The following is an 18,806-nucleotide window of genomic DNA, read 5'->3' as shown; positions in this document are numbered from 1 at the left end:
ACATAAAAAGCACTAGAGAAGTCAATATACACTAAAATTTTATGCAATGGTTTGTTTATACTGATTTGTGTATATGAAGCACTTAAATGTAATACTATTTTAAATTCTATTATTTTATAATTGTATAGTAAAATGAGAAAGGAGGCAATTTTTCAGTAATAGTATTCTGTGACACTTCAGTATTATGTCTGATTTTTTAAGAAATAGCATAAGTAAGATGAAATTTGGGGGGTACATAAGACAAATTAGATACCTGAAGGGGCTACAGTATTATTGAAAGATTGAGAGCCACCTTTCTAAGGGACTGAAATGGGGGCAGCACAGAGAAGTTTTGCCTGGGGCAGCAAATTGTTTTGAGTGGCCTTTGACAGCATAAGGGTAAAACAAGGAAGGGGTAAGGGGCTTCTTGCCAGTCACATGACTCAAGGGATCTAAAAGGCTTTTTTGGAGGCCACAGTTGGGTACAGAGAGGCAAATGAAGAGCATCTAGAACAGGAGTCTGAACTTGTCAGAGGAATCGCATTGCTTTTGTGTTAGGAATTTGGTGTTGTAAACAATACATTGTGCCTTTTGGAAAGAGCCTGAAACTGATTTGGGAGTGGAACTGGTTCTTCGTTGGGCTGGTGAGAAAACCCATTAGGTCACAGTGATTTTGCTATATTTTTTAATGGTTTTAAAAACTCACCAGAAACTATTACAAAATATCAGACAGTTTTTCCCTTTGGTTAGTATTTTTGCATTTTCAAACATTCATGGAGAAATCAAAATATACTCTTTCAGACAATGTTAGTAAAGAGGAATGAAATTTTCTGACATGTCTCCCTTTTGACAATAAAGACATGCAAGAAAGAGGAGAGCTGACCTTGCATACTTGGAATCTTCATAAGTGGAGACATATATTACAGATCAAAGTCCAGGATCCTGGCTATCTTTTTGCAGCTCAAATATATAATTTATTCAACAGTCTAGTTATTGACCTAATAAAATTATTAAGATGAACAGAAATAAAAAAAATTGACAAAAATAAAAGAGAAAGAAGCAGGGAGGTATTTGCTACCATCTGTACTCTTGAACATTTGTTACAATCTCCAGAAGAATACTTATCTTTCCTATATTTTATATAAATAGTAAAGAATTAACACAAAATGCGCCTGTGCTTCTTTTGCTGTGTCAGGTAGTGACTGGGGCATGGATTTGAATGAGCGGGCAGAGGTTCAAACCAAAGAAGACCGAGATGGTGTTGGTAGGTTTTGACAAACACCCACAGAATGTGAAAACGATTACGTTGGCTTCCGTTACTGAGGGTGTTAACTTGCTACTTGTCAATTAACTCGGCAATTTTGGGATCTTACTATCCATCCAGCTATTAGATGTTCATAATCATGATGGTATTTTCTCCATCTCTGTCTGGTCAGGAGGTTACATCCTACATTCTTGGATATGGACCCTTGCTCTCTTTATCCAAGTCTTTGCAGTGGCACGGGAACACTTTTAGAAGTGAAGGTGCTGAAATCCAGCCCCCTTACTCTTGTCCATCTCCCCCTTGGTAAGGCCGGAGCAAAGCCCTGGCATGCAAGGCTAGCAGTAGAGCCCACTGGCATGAAAGGGAGAAGGAGGGGGCAGCAGCAGAGACCCTGGCATGCGGTGCTTGCAGTCAGCACCCTGGGCACAATGCAGCATCCCCCCACTCTCCATTTCTGCACCTTTGAGTCTTTGTTGATTAGACTACTGAAATGTGCTTCCTCTAGGCAATGGTCTAGAATTAAATGTATCTTGCCAGGACCACGAACAACGTTTCAGAGTCTGTCTTGCCTGCTTGTTACTTTCTGGGTAGAGTTTAAAGCTGTTGTTTATATTAAGAACTTACACTTGAGAACTCACTCACTCTGGTACCATACTACACAGCACCTCAACTCTGAAATTCACTCCCCCTGCTCTTAAATAGCCCAAATTGATTGCCCTTTAGGACATGCTACAAAACTGATATATTTGGATACATTTCTAGTGTCAGTTGAGGTTTTTATCAGCCTGGACAGGTATATAAGAACATAAGAATGGCCATACTGGGTCAGACCAAAGGTCCATCTAGCCCAGTATCCTGTCTTCCAAAATGGCTAATGCCAGATGCCCCAAAAGGAATGAATAGAACAGGGAATCACCAATTATCCCTCTCGTCATCCATTTCCAGCCTCTGATAGGCTACAAATACCATTCCTACCCATCCTTGCTAATAGCCATTGATGGACCTAACCTCCACGAATAAATGTATCTAGTTCTTTTTTGAACCTGTTAAAGTCCTGGTTTTCACAACATCCTCTAACAAGGAGTTCCACAGATTTACTGTGTGCTGTGTGAAGAAAAATGTCCTTAGCTTTGTTTTAAACCTGCTACCTATTCATTTCATTCAGTGACCCCTAATTCTTATGTTATGGGAACAAGTAAATAACTTTTCCTTATTCACTTTTTCTACACCAATCATGATTTTACAGACCTCTATCATATCTCCACATTAGTCTCCTCTTTTCTAAGATGAAAAGTCCCAGTCTCTTTAATCTCTCTTCATATGGGACCCATTCCAAACCCCTAATTCTTTTTCTTGCCCTTTTCTGAACCTTTTCCAATGCCAATATTTCTTTTTCGAGATTAGGCAACCACATCTGTACACAGTATCCAAGATGTGGGTGTATCATGGATTTATATAGAGGCAATAAGATATTTACAGTCTTATCTCTATCCCCTTTTTAATGATTCCTAACATTCTGTTTGCTTTTTTGACTGCTGCTGCACATTTTCAGAGAACTAGCCACAGTGACCTCAAGATCTCTCTCGAGTTGTTATAGCTAAATTGGTCCCCATCATTTTGCATGTATAGTTGGGATTATTTTTTGCAATGTGCATCACTTTACACTTATCAACATTAAATTTCATTTGCCATTTTGTTGCCCAATCACTTAGTTTTGTGAGATCTTTTTGAAGCTCTTCACAGTCTGCTTTGGTCTTAACTATCTTGAGCAGTTTAGTATAATTTGTAAATTTAATAATAAAATATAATTTTATTATTGGGAGGATTAGTGTTTTGTAGGTGTTTAGAGGGGTGGGGGCATTACACGTTGTATGAACATGAGGCTTTGCTGTGAAGAAAAACTGATTTTATTCTATTGCTGTTTTGGTCTTAGTCTGATTGTGTATTCATCTGGTGATCAGATTGAGACAAGTGCACCTATTTTCATTTAATCGTATAGGCATAAAAAGTACCTAACATATACAGTTAGAAACAAATCATAACATAGTTCAAAGTTGTCAGACATATGGGTATTCTTTTAAAAGGAAACCTACCTGCTTCAGGAATTGTTTGATTACAGCTGCTAACAATGCTGTTTGGTATCACTGGAGTGGAGGATGTGTGGATTCTTGACTGAGGTGGGTTCAGATGTAATGAATTTCCTAAAGCCATTCCTGACTGACTGAGCACCCCACAGTTCCCACTAGCCTGCATCTGATTAATTAAACCTGCAAGATGGTTGTTTGCGCCTGGGCTAGTACCATGGACAAAATTAGTGTTTGCATTCTGGCAGTGCATACCTTCCCCTCTTAAAGGTAAGCTCTGTGTCAATGAATTCTGAAGTGTGCTAGAGTTCAAATTTGCATCTGTAAAATGCATCTGGTTAGCAGAACAAGGCAAAACAGTATTTGAGCTCCCACAACCAGTGGTACTATTGCTGCTCATATGAGAACTTTGACAACTCATGGACTGAAGTAACTGAGACATAGAACTGATGGGAAATGAACTTTGATTTTGCTTCCTTATCAAATCAGATCCAGGTTTAGAAACTCCAGAACTATCCAAATGAGACTGTCTAAGCAAACTCAATACGGTGGTAGTTGGCTGTTTTCTTTTCCTCAAAGGGTCTTTTTGCTGGGACATCAGTTTATCTCGTAGTGCTGCTCGACCACTTTGCCCTTCACTTGTTGGTAGAAGCATGTTCGCAGCAGGAGGAAACATGGTATTTAAAGTGCTATGTCCTTCATTGTTGCCACCACTGGCAACAGCTCCAGAATTGCTACTGCTGCTATTGTTGTTACCAGCAAGTTTATTTTGATTTGCTAGCTGTGCTTTGGCTGCTGCTGAGAGTAAACTACTTGCTGGAAAAGAGGCAGCATTGTGCTGGTTCAAGATCTGATTTAAAGGCATTCCCAGCAAACCAGGCTGACTCTTCAGGGGACCACTTCCAGCAGATGCAGTAGGAAAAACTGCATTGCTTGGAGGATTTAATACATTACTCATTCCAGCAATTAATGGATTAGGGATGTCCTTGTACTGATGAAGTCCATCAGGCTTGGTGGAAGGGCTTGATGGCATAGATGGTCTTGGAGACCCTATTGTTGATCTTGGTGACCTGGGAGGAACTTTAATACCACTACAAGATGACTGTGGTCCTACTGGAGGCATCATGAAATTGCCATGATCTGATGATGTGGAAGATGAGCGTGATCTTTGGGGAGATGCCTCAATCCTTCCAATGCCAGATGCCATCATGTGAACTGGGGATGTCACTGGTGAAGGAGAGAGGGAGGTTGAAGCTGAATGCTGAACTCTTTGTACATGACTCCCATGGTTCATATGACCAGGTTTTACAGTTGGCAAAGGGAGATTGCTTGGCAAAGGGACAACAGCAGGAGGCATGCTTACATTCATTACAGGTACCTGAGAATGGACATTAGAATGGAAAGTAGTTGGGTTAATGATAACAGGATTCTGATTAACTGGCTTGCTGGGAATAGGGTCAAGAATGCCAAGTGGATCCTTCTCTGATGTTAATGGCTTTTTCTGAAGAGCACAAGAAGGTGGAAGAGGTGGAGGTGGACCTTGGGGTGGTTTATGGTGAAACATTGTTCGTGGTAGTTCCATATTAGCTGAAAAATTACACATGGGTTTTTTCATTACTGGGCTTTTTGTGGTCAAGGTTGGGGAAAGAGGTATATTAGTCCTTCCAGCCATTGCACAGGATGACTGAACTGGAGAACCATGTAGCATTACTGAAGGTGGAGACAAAGGAGTCCTGTTCATGTGAACGGGACTAGAGTTGGGTGCTCCATGAAAACTGGAATTGTTCCTTGTGAAAACATCAGGGCTTCCAAGTGGATCAGTCCTAGGAGAGATTGAGCCATCTCCATATATCTGTGATCCTGATGAAGCTGGACTAGGCATTCCACCATGACTGCCACGATATGGAGACTTCTGTCCATGATCATTACTGCCCAATCTCTGCCTAGGATAGACAGAATGAAGTTCTTGTTGCTGGCTTCCAGTCACTTCTTGTACATAAAGCCTACCCATGGCATTAGATGCCCCGATCATTAACTTGAATGGAGTTTTACATTCTGGCATCACAGAATTTGTAATTCCTTCATGTGATTTATTCCTCACTGATCTTGGAGTTGCTGCTCGAGAAGGAACTACTGGTGTTGCACCTGATAGTAAAGAAAAATTAATTACTATTTTGAAATCTGTTCAAAAATTAAGTTTAACACATTCATAAACATCTGTAGCTATTACATATGAAAACAAAGAAAAGTTATTTAGGTTCCAAAGCAAATATTCAAAAGTTAAGAAATCCCAGATGTATGGTTGCCTGTTCAAAAATAGTACATGAGCATGTAATTAATGACTGTGTCATAATGCATATGTAAAAAAGAAGCAAAAATGTGGTTGCATGGCTAACTGGATACGAGTCATATCCTAATTTTTAAGGGCTTGAATTTGCTATTTATATAACTTCCTTTTGGCACAGAAAAAACAAACAAACTACAGAGTTTAATATACCTGTGAGAGAGGTAAAAACAATGTTTTGTGCAACTGTACAATCTCCCCCCCAGTAATACATCATCATCAGGTTGTATTTTTTCAGCATCGCAGCACAGGCTGCTACCACTTCACTATCAGACTATGTTAGCTGGCAGCAGTAGGTGGTTATTCCAAAGGAAAAAAATGAACATCTGGCATCATGCACTGGGTGCAGTGGGCATAAGCTGTGCCTAGCTCTGCTTTCTCTTTCACCACCAAGTCCTCAGGAGAGGAGGCGCTCCTGCTCCATGCAGGAAGAGAGGATGACTGCTGGAGTCATGTACTGGGCCTGAGAGGCTTACAGTGTGAGACCTGCATATGCCTGTCTGTCTCACTCTCTGTTCTCCTAAAAGTAAGGGTAGCACATAGCTGATGTGTGTGTGGGGGGGGGAGGGGAGGAGGGGAAGGGAACCCCACGGTAGTCATATGCCAGGTCTGGGGCTGTAGTGGAGGTGGGGACTCCTAGTTCAGCTCTTCCACAATCGGTGCCACAGTAACTGTTCTGGCAGCTCCTGGGCATTCCCAGTGCAATGTATGGTTATGTTGCTGCTTCAGCGGCAGCTCTTGAGAACACTTGGGTTCCATTATTATTTGGCCATGATGCCAGAGTTTCCCTATCGGAATGCAACAATTGAAGGGAAATGGTGATTTTTAAACAGTCAAACCTGACTGAAATGTCACGGGACAAGGCACTACTCTAGTTAAGGGGCTCTCCTGCTATGGAATTCAGAGGCCTGTTGCAAACAATTGAGATGTTTCAAGCTTCTCAAAAAAGTAAAAATAAAAATGTAAAGAAACTTATAATGAAAAGCCCTAGGAAACTAATCATAAGGGCTGCTTCCAGCTCCTCCTGAAATAAAACAAGAAACTATGAAAATAACTGTAGGAGGCAGTTGGCTAAATTCTCTCTCCAACACGCAGCTTATATAATGTGGGCCTTGTGATGAAAAGTCTCTAGGCTGGGTATGGATTCTTTCCATCCGGTTGCTCCCTGGGGCTGCAATAACCCATGGTATCACTGCATCACACTATGGAGCCCCTTTTTATGCTGACTGCTCATAGGGTATGTCCACCCATGCAGCTGGAAATGTACTTTCCCCCGGTACACAGATCCATGTTCGTGCTAGTTGAGCTACTGCAATTATAAAAGCGATATAGATGTTATGGCATAAACAGCAATTTGGGCATGCTACCCTACTCCTAGGGATGTTACATATTGGTTAATTGAATAGTCAAGTAACCTCATGACATTTTATCAGCTAGTCGACTAGTCTATAGTCCCCAGGGACGGGGCCAGCAGCAGCTCAGGGTGCCAGGCTGGAGCCAGTCCACGAGGGGAGCCAATTTAAAACCATCTCCCCTTGCGGACCAGCTGCCTGTCACTCTGTGCTGCTGCTTCTGAGAAAGAGGCAGCAGCACGGGGTGGCAGCAGTCCCTGTCTGGGGAGGGATCTGAGCTCCCAGACCCAGTGCGAGCCAGAACTGAGCTGGACTGCCTGCCTGCCTTGCTGGCTCTTAATACACTTGAAATGCAGAGCTGAAACGGCGATAGGTCTTGGACCCAGTGTGAACCAGGACTGAGTCAGACAGCTGACCAGCCTGTTAAAAAATGTACTGGCAGGGAGACGGGGAGAGGGAAATCCATGTAGTCTATAGCATGTAGTATATAAGCTTTTCCTTATCGGTTGATCAGTTAATCGACTATACTATTACATCCCTACTGAGTTCACGCCTTCCCAACCCAGGGAGTCGGATATCAGGTGGCTAGTCCCACCTGCATCCCATTAGCAATTGCTACACTGCTATTTTAAGTGTGCTAGCACAAGCAGTGCTAAGGGGAGTATATCTGCCCAGTCTGGGAGGCCCTTTCCCAGCTGCATTGCAGACATGTCTGTATAATGGAACAACACAGGACTTTCCATTGCCTTTATTTGAGCCTTATGATTTGGCTCTTAAAGTACTTCTACACTGATTATTAAACAAAAAGTTAAAACATTAAGTTTAAGCGTATCATATTTTGGTATTTACATTTGAAATCACCTTTTCTGTCTTTAATTGTAATTGAGAAACCAAATGGGTTTTTAATTATTCATATTTTAATTCTAGGCAATCATGGATATCAATATTAGCTTTTAAAAGCAGTATGCTGAATGTACAAAATAGTAGAACTAAACAATACTTAAAAGTACAGAATATGACAAAACAGACACAAAAAAGCAGACCAAACTATTTAGTAGGAATGGCTATATTACTATGAGAACGTTTCAACAAAATCCCTCCTATTTAAGCGAATAGAAAATTATTTATTATGTCTTTTTAAAAAAAATGCACTTTTTTGGACTAAAAATTTTTCCGAGGTTTAAAATTTCAAACATGGTAGCTGGTTCAATGAAGAAGACTCATTTTGGTCCCAATTTGCCAGTCCATTTATGAAGACGAATGCTTATGTCCTCTTGGTAAATAGGGATGTATTTAAACATGTACTTTAACGCTTTGCTGAATTGCAAATATGATGATGATGATGTTGCGGTAGTATTTATTTATTAAGTATCTATAGAGTATATGTTAGGTTTTGAGTTCTGGATAGAGGGCTGGAAGGGGACTCTTTTCAGGTGGAGGAGCCTTATGCAGAGTGTATACACATCTGTACAAATGCAAACTGTGTACTTTTGCATTACAGATTTACTGTAAGTGCATAATAAATTCAATACTTCTGAATCCAGCCTCAGTACTATTTCTCACACATAGAAAAAGATCTTTCTTTTTCTACCTGCCAATATCTGTTTTTCTAAATCCCTTATTTATTTCCTATTTTGCCTTAGGGATGACATTATAAGCAGCAGAAACAAAAACGGAAGCTTTTCTGCCAAGTTTGCTTATTTTAGGTACTTGTATCTTAGACTTCATTTATTTCCCCTTAAAGAACACCACTGCATGTTTGGCATATAACCTCAGAACATGCAAAGTTTAATTTGGATAACAGAAACTGCACATTCCAATACACACAAAGGTTCATATAAATTCCCCCACTTACAAATCATCCATTCTCATAATAAGGTTGACAACTTTCTAATTGCCGAAAACTGTGGTTCCCTGCAACTGGGAGCAGCACAGACAGATCTCAGAGTGGCACCTGTGGGCGGGGGCAGCACACAGAATTTTCCTGGCCACCTCTCTGCCTAGGAGCTGGAGGGACATATTAGCTGCGTCCCAGGAATTGCGGAAGCTGTGCTGACTGGAAGTACCAGAGTCCGTCTTCGACCAGGCATTTGGTCAAAACTGGATACCTGGCAACCCTACCAGCCACAAGGCAACGATCCACACATGCTGCTCTGAAATTAGGCTTTCACTATAGTTGCTAGTCTCTCCTAACTACATCACTATGACAAACTCCTTTCTACTATCCCTTAACAGATGCAGAAACTAACCTGGACTCCACTAAACATATGCACATATCAACATGCAGATGGCTCAGCCAAATGCATATAACATTTGACTTTGGAACTAAATTACAAAAACAAATCTATGTAAGAGCATACCACAGAATGTGGGATATAGGTACATAATCGCACTTCCATTCCTTTTAATATCTGAAGAGGCAATCTTCTTACTTTTGCTGGGGCATTTAGTTTTGGGAGGAGCTGTGTACTGAAGTATTGCTTCAACTAGGACACGGATAATAGTGTAAGCAAGAAGGAAATTAGGGAAAACTGGACAACTGGGATTAGTTGGATGGGGATAAGCATATAAAAAGATAAGCATATTTTCTTCTTTCCTTTTATAGAAATATGATATGATACTACACAAAGAAAGCTACAGTACATTCATACAATAATAGCTCTGAAAATAGAAATGCACGTCAGTCACAAAACTCCAAAGTAAAGGCTCTTAATAGCATTAGTTACATTGTACATAAGTATTAAGGCAGACCTTTAAAATCATAAATGGTAATCCAAAAATATTTAAGTACATATGTACAAACCACAGTTGTGTCTAAGTTAACATCTCTGTATATATCTCAAATATATACAGTTTTTTTACTTGTCTACTTTAAAATTCTCCTCTTTAAAATTTCATCAGCATAGGGAGTTGAAATTAGTTATTTACTGGTTTAGAGAATCTCAGAGTGTTAGTCTATAACTTTAAAATCAATAAGTAGTCCTGTGGCACCTTAGAGAGTAACAAAAATATATAGTATCATGAGTTTTGGTGGGTAAAACCTACTTCATCAGATGAGCTGGAGTGGAAATAATAGAAACCAAGATATCTATATCTATATCTATATCTATATCTATATCTATATCTATATCTAATTAAAAAAACCAGCCAAAGTAGTACTAGTCAATTATAAGATCCATGTTAATGAAGTTCATTAACAGGGCTGGATGTGTCCCATTCATAGCTTTTCATGGGAAAATGCAGATGTCAAAGTTAGGGGAAATTGGCATTGTAGTGCATTAACTAGTTAATGTCTTTATTCAAGCCCAGGGTAACAATGTGAAATTTGTAGATGATTTCCAATTCTGCAGTTTCTCTGTATAACTGGGTGGTAAAATTCCTTTGCAGAAGAATGGGGCAGGTTCCCACATCTCAGATACATGCACCCAGGAACCTACTACCCCTGCAACAAACACCGTTGCCAATTCTATACAAGCCACATCATCACGGGACCCTTCTTTTGCTGTGATTCTGTTTTTTCCACTGCAGCTCATTTGAATAAGTGGTTTTACCCATGAAAGTCTATTATACTATATATGTTTGTTTGTCTCTAAGGTGCTACAAGAGTACTCATTGTTTTAGAGAAGTAGTTTCTAACTTTTTTAAAAATCATGTAGTCCAATTAATCTTTTTTTCCTTGAATAATATTACTTACTTGTTCCACCCCCAGGGCTAGTAAGAACCAGAGAAGGAGGAGGAGCTTCCATGCTTTTATGAAGGGTAGCCACAGCAATAATTTTCCGTTTATGAATGCATAGCTTAGTGACATCTTCATCAGCTTTAACATCTTCAGCAGTTCTCTGTTTCACAGCAGCTCCAGGATCAAAATTAAATACCTGAAAAAAACCCTCATATTAGAAACAAAGTCAACAAACTCCAAAAATATATCTGAACTAAATTTGCTTTAATTCCTTAAATAATCCCCATCACATATCTTGCATTTCATAGTACATCAGCCTTTATAGTATGTTTTGGTGGATCTCTTGCCTCACCCGTAGACTGTCCTATAATCTTCTTTATTGGATACTGCTTGCAAGCCCACTGCTCCTGCCGCAGAGCCTGCTGCATCCAGACAGTGGTGGGTGGTATATACCTTGCTTGGTTTTCCTGCTTCCACCATGGAGGGTTGGACCTCTCTCACTTTCACTCACATCTCCTCCTTTCTCTGTCTACCCAACTAGGTGAGACAGATCGAGAAAATGAATTTCTGAAGCAGTTCTACCAGCTGGCTACCAATCAAGAGAGGGCTGGGTTACAAAGGGCATGGGCAAGAGTACCACAGTCTAAGTATGAATAAAAAGAAAGTGGACGCCTGAGGTTGCTTGGAGTAGTAATGAGGCTACATGGTAAGAGAAGATAGTGGGAAATAATCTACCACGTTTTTCTTTTAAGGTGTGAATTTGGGTGAGCGATGGTTGGGAAGGAGAAAGAATCTGTGTCCCAACCACACTACAGCATCAACTACAGTTAGTAATATCAAGTCAACCCTGTAAACCAATGAAAGTTTTAATATAGAAAGCAAATAAAGGTATACAATCTGCCCTTTATTTTATTTGAACGAACTTTAAAGAAAGCAGCATTAGTGCACTAGATAACCAGTTTTTTAAAAAAAATCTATAAGTGGTTGGGATCAAGCACAACAGTTTACAACTATATACTAATGTCGTATTATGAATTTCAGAATTTTACCATGACTTGACCCAATTTCTGGATATTATTTGATAGCCACACTTAGCTTTTTGCTACTTCCATCCCAGACTTGGGCGAGTAGATTATAGCCCAGCACGGCGCCGCAGCACAATCAGCGCATGCACAGAACAGCATGCTGAACCACGCAGCTGGTAAGCAGGGCTCGCCGCAGTTTGGCGAGCTCTGCATATATACATACACACATACACATACACATACACACACACACACACACACACACACACAGGGCTAGACAAATCACTGTTTCTACTCGTCCGTGGCGAGTAGATTTCAGCTGTTCGCCCCGTTCACCGGCACTGCACACATGTGCAGTGCTGGTCTGACGCATGCGCGGTGTGGGGCTGGCAAATAGATCTCACCACGGTTTGTTGATCCCTGTATATATATTTATATATATATATATATATGTAAAATGTATATTTTATAAGCAGAAAATATTATGAATCTGACCCCAAAAGTGTGGGGAATTCTACAGAAGGTGCTATTGTCAGCTTGCCTTGAAATTCCTATATCAGTCAAGTATCTTTTTCTGGGTCTCACGCACTATTATAATGTTGTTGCATTACCTTTCCAACACTACAAGAAAACGTTTAAACAAATGGAAACTTACAAAAAATAAAGTCATGAAAAATATTTGTGTTCATGTTAGGTTTTATAACTCCCCTTGCCATGACTCCTCCTTTCCTCCAATACACAATAACCAGCTGTACAAAAACAAAAAACAAATTCTATATTTTGGATCTAAGCTATGTAACATGTCCTCTTACAGCAGGGGTGGGCTATAATTTTTGATAGTGGGGGACACTCTAAGATTTGGTAAGTGGTCAAGGGCCACACTTTTCTATGGAGGATGTGTAGAGTCTGGGATGGAAGTTGGGTGCAGAAGGAAGCTGGGGGTACTATGGTGTAGGAGAATGTGTGGAGGTCTGAGAGGGAGTATGAGTGAAGGAGGAGCTGTGACTTGGGGCAGGGAATTGGGGTACAGGATCCAGGATGGGATATGGGTGCAAGAGAGGATACTAGCCTAGGGAAGGGACATAGGAGGGAGTGCAGAGTCTGGGAGGGAGTTGGGGTTTTGGAGGGGGTTGAGTGCCAGAGACAGGCTGTGGTCGGGAGCCAGTTACCTAAGCAGCTCCTAGCCAGCAGCCCAGAAGGACTCTCAGGCAGGCTTCCCTGCCTGTCAGTAGCCTCAGACTGCTCAAAGTGGCCGGCTGTTCCATGTGGCTCTCTGCGCTGTGGATTCCAGGTGCTGAGAGATTGTTCTGGGGGGGTCAAGGGCAGTTCATGAAGCCTCCCCACACACACAGCACAGAAACCACAGGGAGCAGCCAGCTGCTTTCAGTGTGGCATGGAGCTGCTCTGAGCTGCAGGGGTGTGCTGCGGGCCAGATTCAAAGGCTTGGTGGGCCAAATCCAACCCGCAGGCTATATTTTGCCTGCCCTCTGCCTTACACATACCATTTAAATATGAATGAAATTATGGCATAGCAGAAATAATGACATAATTTATTTGGTAGACAATGTTGCATATATGTTTATAGCTACTTTTTACCTTGGGAAGAATGAGAGGACATTCCAAGCCACATTTGCAGGTTCCATCAGTCAGCAGGTATGTCTTCACCTGCTCCAAGCAGGATAATAAAGACCCACTGGGACTGTAAAGGAATAATATAAATGAGTCAATACATTTAGGTAATGGTTTCCATATACAGATATGTGAAAATATGTGGTTATCTGTGGTAGACAAAATTATTTCTGAAAAAAGACACACTGATTTTAATGTAAAAACAAAGAGGTGACCAGACAGAAAAACACATAAAATAACAAAATTTATCATTTAATTAATTAATTAACAATAGTATATTATTACAGTAGTACTTTAATACCTCAAGCAGAATTAAAGTCCTATTGTGCAAACACATTTATGTCCCAATTACAATACAAGATCCATGGGTGAACTGTAGCCACTATGACACAGACCCTCCCTATGAAATCAATAGAACTCCAAGAAGGTATTGCAGTCCACATACACAATGTAATTTGCCTTATCACTCTTAATTTAAGAAAGGATCTCACAAGAGGATACATAGGCCAGTTAAGTGTATATCTTGTTTTTGTGGAAACTAAGTTTACAAGCAGATCTTGAAATCTCTTGTGCAGGTTGAACCTCTTGTGAAATCCATCCTGTAAATAGCTTGCCTTTTCATGTAGGCGAGAAGGTCACGTAGTTTGAAGGTGTGAGAAAGTGAAACATTTTATCATAAAAGAGAATGTAATCATGCTGAAACTTTGCCCAGTAACAAGCATGCGCACAGTGATAGTTTGTTATGTAGCTCCTACTATAAGAGGAGTTGTATTCTAAGGTAGAACACACTTTGGTGGGTTCTCGCTATGCTGCAGCATTTCTAAATAAACTATTCTCTGTACCTTTTACTGAGTGTAAGGCTCGTTTTGACACTCTCTACTCCGGCACTCCCGCAGCATCCATGGTCTGGCATTATTTTAGTTACCCAGATGTCCACTTATGATGGGTGTGGCCAAACTTCCTGTGGTCCCATAAAATTTGTTTACAGCCACCAGTCCTGGCTCTCAGTGTTCTGTGCTGGTATTTAACTCTAATTTACCTCTAAATGTCTTCTAATAGCCCAGTAAGCAGTGGAAATGTGGGTAATGCTGCTAGACAACATTTACCTCCTGTGGTTTGGCAAATTCTCTGGTTTGGTACCAGTCAGGTCCCAAGGGTGCCGGACTAGAGAGATTCAACCTATAGTCATCTGGGTGAGAATGTGTAGCTGGGATGATACCAGGTAGCATCATCTGATATTAAGCCTGAAACTGCTTCTCCTCAAATAGTTCCTCAGATTCATGGGCTACAAACGGAGATACCCTAGTTTTCCTGGGAGGGTGCAAGGAAGAAGGTTGTCACCCACAGAAGTCATGCAGAAGTGAAACATCTGGAGTGGTGAAGACAGGACAGTGTTGGAACACTACAAAGAAAAGGGCCTGGGTGCCAAGACAAAGGATACTAGGTATATACCTGCATGTATTCCTCCTATGAGATCTAAACATGTGTGAAGCCTTGGATACTCCCTCTGATCCATAACGTTCAAAAAAGGGATCCCTTCCTGCTGTGATGAGAATCTCAAGGTGAAAAAGTATACTAGGTCTAAAAGGTAGAGGCCAAAGCCGGGGTGGTATATTGCATTATAGTAATTGAGCAATAACAATGCTGAGTGAGGCGCTCCATGCTGATGAAGTAGAGGGCTCTGCTATAACAGCGGCAATGCTTAGATCTGTGTAGTGTAGCGGCAATGCTTAGATCTGCAGCAGAAATCTCAACTTATCCAAAACTTGAAGATTCAGTACCTACTTCCTTGGTACTGAGAGGAGTGGTCCGGTACAACTTGAGGTGGGAGCAGACAGCTTTGGGGTTGACAGTGCTAACGTGTCTAGTTCCACACACTCAGTGCCACAGTAAGCAGTACCAAAGAGACCCATACCAATGGGATTGCTACCATAATAGCCAGTGCTGAAGTGCTCAGGCTAAGGTGTTCCCTGATGCTCTGGCCTCAGCACCAGACACAGTTAACTTTCAAGCCTAAAGCAGTAAAGGAGTCCGAAATACAGAGCTTCCCACTCAGGGCAGAGAGACTCCTTTGATTGGTAATAGTGGAGTGACCTGAACTTAATTTTTACGGGATATTTCCAGGAGGTATTTGCCTCTGCTTTTCTCAGAGGACTCATGCTTCTTCCTGGGCTTTAACAGTCCTATCTATACCCAAAGCTGCTCTTTGAAGATGAAGCCTGGGAGTTTCATCCAGAACTTACAGAGGCACTTCTGCACACTCGTGGAACAGATGCCAGTCCAAAAAACAAAACAAAAAAACCCCCACGACCCCCAAAAAACTAAAGTTGAGGTGTGCCCTCTTGCCTCTTAAAGTTTTACATACTAAGCCTGTGTCAGGGACATAGGCTTCCCAAGACAAAAATGACAACTGGTGTTCCCATTGTGAAGTGGAATTATCACAGCACAAGAAAGGTACAATACTTAGAGTCGGGCAATTTAACATGGGACATCTTCTAAGCTAGGGATGTGAACGAGTAGTCAACTAGCCAATTAATCGATAAGCCTAGGCTTATTTATTGGTTAATCTAGTTGACTACCTGCATTTCCCACCTACCCCTTGCTGCCTCTGTGTTAGAGGCAGAGAGGGGTGGAGGTGAGCAGGAGCCAGTGTTGGGAGAGCCAGCTTAAAAGCTTGTTCCCCCCATGGGGGCTTCAGTGGGAGGAGGGGGGGCGCACGGGAGCCATGCGACCTCTCAGAGGGTTGGGGGGGGGCCATGGGAGCCGTGAGGAAAGGGAGCTGTGAGACCCCTTCAGGGCTTGGGGGGACATGTGGGAGCCACACAGCCTTGGGGGGGCTAAGGTGGGGGGAGGAGTCGTGCAGTAGCTGCAGGGGTTTGGTGGGGGGAACATGGGAGAGGGGTGTATGCAGGAACTGCAGGGGCTCGGTAGGGATGCGGGGGAGCCCAGGGACTCATGTGGGGGGAAGAGGGAGTGGGAGTTGTGTGTGGGAGCTGCAGATTCTCGTGGGGGCTCGGGTAGGGTTAGGGGGCATACGACAGCTGTGAGGCCTTGCCCCGCACTAGCAGGGGGCCTGGGCTGCGTAGTCTCCCACTTCTTGGCCAAAGGGAGTGGGCCAGGTGCTGCACCCTCTTCCCTCTCCCTGCCAGAAGGATAGACTCAGCACAGCCCGGCCCCAGCCCCCCTCAACCGCCCCCCCCCGGCAGCTGCAGTGGAGAGAGCCAGGACAACCTTGGTCTGGCCCATCCCTCCCCTCCCCTGGTGGCCGGAAGAGGCAGAGCTGGGGCAGGCCATGGCTGGTACACCTCGACCTGATCCTCCCTAAGAGCTGGGGGAGAGCCAGTGCTGCCTACCCCCTTGGGAGAAGGGGGTTGACGAGCATAGTGAGCAGGGGGCACACTGCCCCCTAGTATTTTCTAAAGGAAAAATACATAAAGTTACTGTACATCATCTGGAGAGTCACTGCCTCAAATTAGCATGTGCTTTCTGTTATGACTTAAAACAAATATATAGAGTACACAATTTTTATAACCCTCACCTGATATAAAGCACTCCATTTTGATCCACGCGACGCTGCCAACCAACTGGAACTTGCACTGCTGGTAGTCCTCCATCTTTGTCCCCTCCATCACACTCCTTTCCGCCATTCATTTTTCTGTTTCTGCTTATGACTCTTCAAAGATATCAACAGTAAGATGATATCTTTATATTACATGTCATTATGGCCTTCAAAAAAAGGCCCTTCAGTACATCTTTTTCTAGACTGTACAAAGCACATTGGGAGGCTCTAGTTCAATTTGGAATCAAGTCCCTAAAATTTGTCATTTTTTTTTTTGCTAATGAGTCAGTTTCCCATTATAATCCACATTAAATATGCAATGTTTATTATGCATTCATAAGGATGAACTACATGGGTAAAAATGAGTGCTTCCAATTTAGGAAAATCATAATTCACCAATGCTCTATTACATGTCAGAAAGGGGAGGGGAAGAGGTGAATTTCTAGTTTGACAGCATGGCTTCAAGCTTGATGACTGTCTAAAATAACTTGTATTTTGAGAGAGCTAATCTCATTTTTACATATATGAGTCAGAGTTAATACCTCCAGGTATTACACCCTTTATATGCCACATTCTTTTTGCTTTTTCTTTATCTTCCACTCATTATCCAACGTGCTGCAGCTATCTTCCTGTGATTCTTTCATGACTTCACAACTCCAGTACAGCAACCTGAAAAAAAAATCTCTGTAAAACACATGCAGCTAAACATACCTGCAATAATATGAACTGAAAATTCAAACACCATAAACCACTTATTTACTCTCTCTCATCACCTAAGGCCTGATTTTGTAACTTTTACTCACTAATATATCTCCATCCATTTAAAGCACTACATATCAAACCTTTAACCCTTAAAGAAGTTTCCCAAGTAAACCTGAGAATAAGTGCAAACTTGCAAATATGCGTCATTTACATATGAATGGCACTGAAGTAGTCATATAGTAAATCTAAGTGCGCATCTGGCTAACTAAAATCATGTTGGACCACAGATGTTGCCGGATCAGAGAGTGCCAGATTAGAGAGGTTCAAACTGTATAATATTTTAGCTTTAATTCTACATGGGTAATCAACCTAAACAAATTATATAAAAAAGACAGTGTCACTTGATTTCTCAGTGCAGATGTGGCACACTAGTTTGCAGGTTCTGCATAATCTCATGAGAGCACCTACTGAACTGCCTGATTGACATAGGAAAAGTAATAAACTTGCCTCATGTATGAATAAGCCCTATTAAATAAGTTCATAATGATATAAGCTCCTGCTATCTACCCAAAATGAATACTTCCAAGTATTTCAAGAGAGAATTAACTCTCTAGAAAACAAGTTTTGTTAAACGGGAAGCTGAATAGGAAAGATTTAGATAAAATGCTATAAAAACAACAGTTCTAGAAATCAAGGGTAAGATAAATGACTCCCCCTATATTGAAGTAATGATGCTGTCAGAGCTTTTATTTTGATTTAGTTTAATGCTATATCTGTTCTATCTTTCTCCTTGCTATTATCTACTAATATTTGAGTTTGTGTGCTTCTTTTGGTGTGAACATCCGTCCGTCTGTTCAAGAATTTCTTACCTTAATAGTAAGAAAATTTGGTATGCAGCTTCCTCTTATTATAACTTAAAGCAAGGTCAGGGTTTGGTTGTGCCAGGACAATGGGATGTGAATGGAATGTTTCTCATCAAATGGAAAGGGAGGATGTAATAGCAGAAGAGTTATACTTACAAATGATCACAGTGAGGCAGCAAGCATGGGGGACAGTGATACCCCTAAATGATCACAGGGGGCAGCAAGCACCCCCACTGCTCCAGGCAAGCTCCACGGAGAAGCTGGCAAGTGGGCTGCACAGGACTGGCCCCGGAGAGAAACTGGCAGGTCCCCTCCCCTTCAATCCG

General features: G+C 41.7%; 1 protein-coding gene across 10 annotated transcripts in view; it reads right to left on the bottom strand.

Moving 5' to 3' along the window:
* MBD5 (methyl-CpG binding domain protein 5) overlaps positions 1 to 18,806 on the bottom strand; it is a 251,076-nt gene that overhangs the window by 66,471 nt on the left and 165,799 nt on the right. For all 10 annotated transcript variants that reach the window (XM_075933338.1, XM_075933341.1, XM_075933339.1 and 7 more), the window contains 5 exons: positions 17,458 to 17,584; positions 16,895 to 17,029; positions 13,324 to 13,426; positions 10,718 to 10,898; positions 3,337 to 5,472 (listed from right to left, as the gene is read on the bottom strand). In XM_075933338.1, the coding sequence (XP_075789453.1) occupies positions 3,337 to 5,472; positions 10,718 to 10,898; positions 13,324 to 13,426; positions 16,895 to 17,007 (2,533 nt within the window). In that variant the 5' untranslated portion in view covers positions 17,008 to 17,029; positions 17,458 to 17,584. The remainder of the gene's footprint in view (positions 1 to 3,336; positions 5,473 to 10,717; positions 10,899 to 13,323; positions 13,427 to 16,894; positions 17,030 to 17,457; positions 17,585 to 18,806) is intronic.

This window comes from Pelodiscus sinensis, chromosome 7 (genome assembly GCF_049634645.1).
Source record: "Pelodiscus sinensis isolate JC-2024 chromosome 7, ASM4963464v1, whole genome shotgun sequence".
Lineage (NCBI taxonomy): Eukaryota > Metazoa > Chordata > Testudines > Trionychidae > Pelodiscus > Pelodiscus sinensis.
The sequence above is the reverse complement of the archived record's forward strand: the minus strand, read 5'-3'. Positions and strand labels throughout refer to the sequence as shown.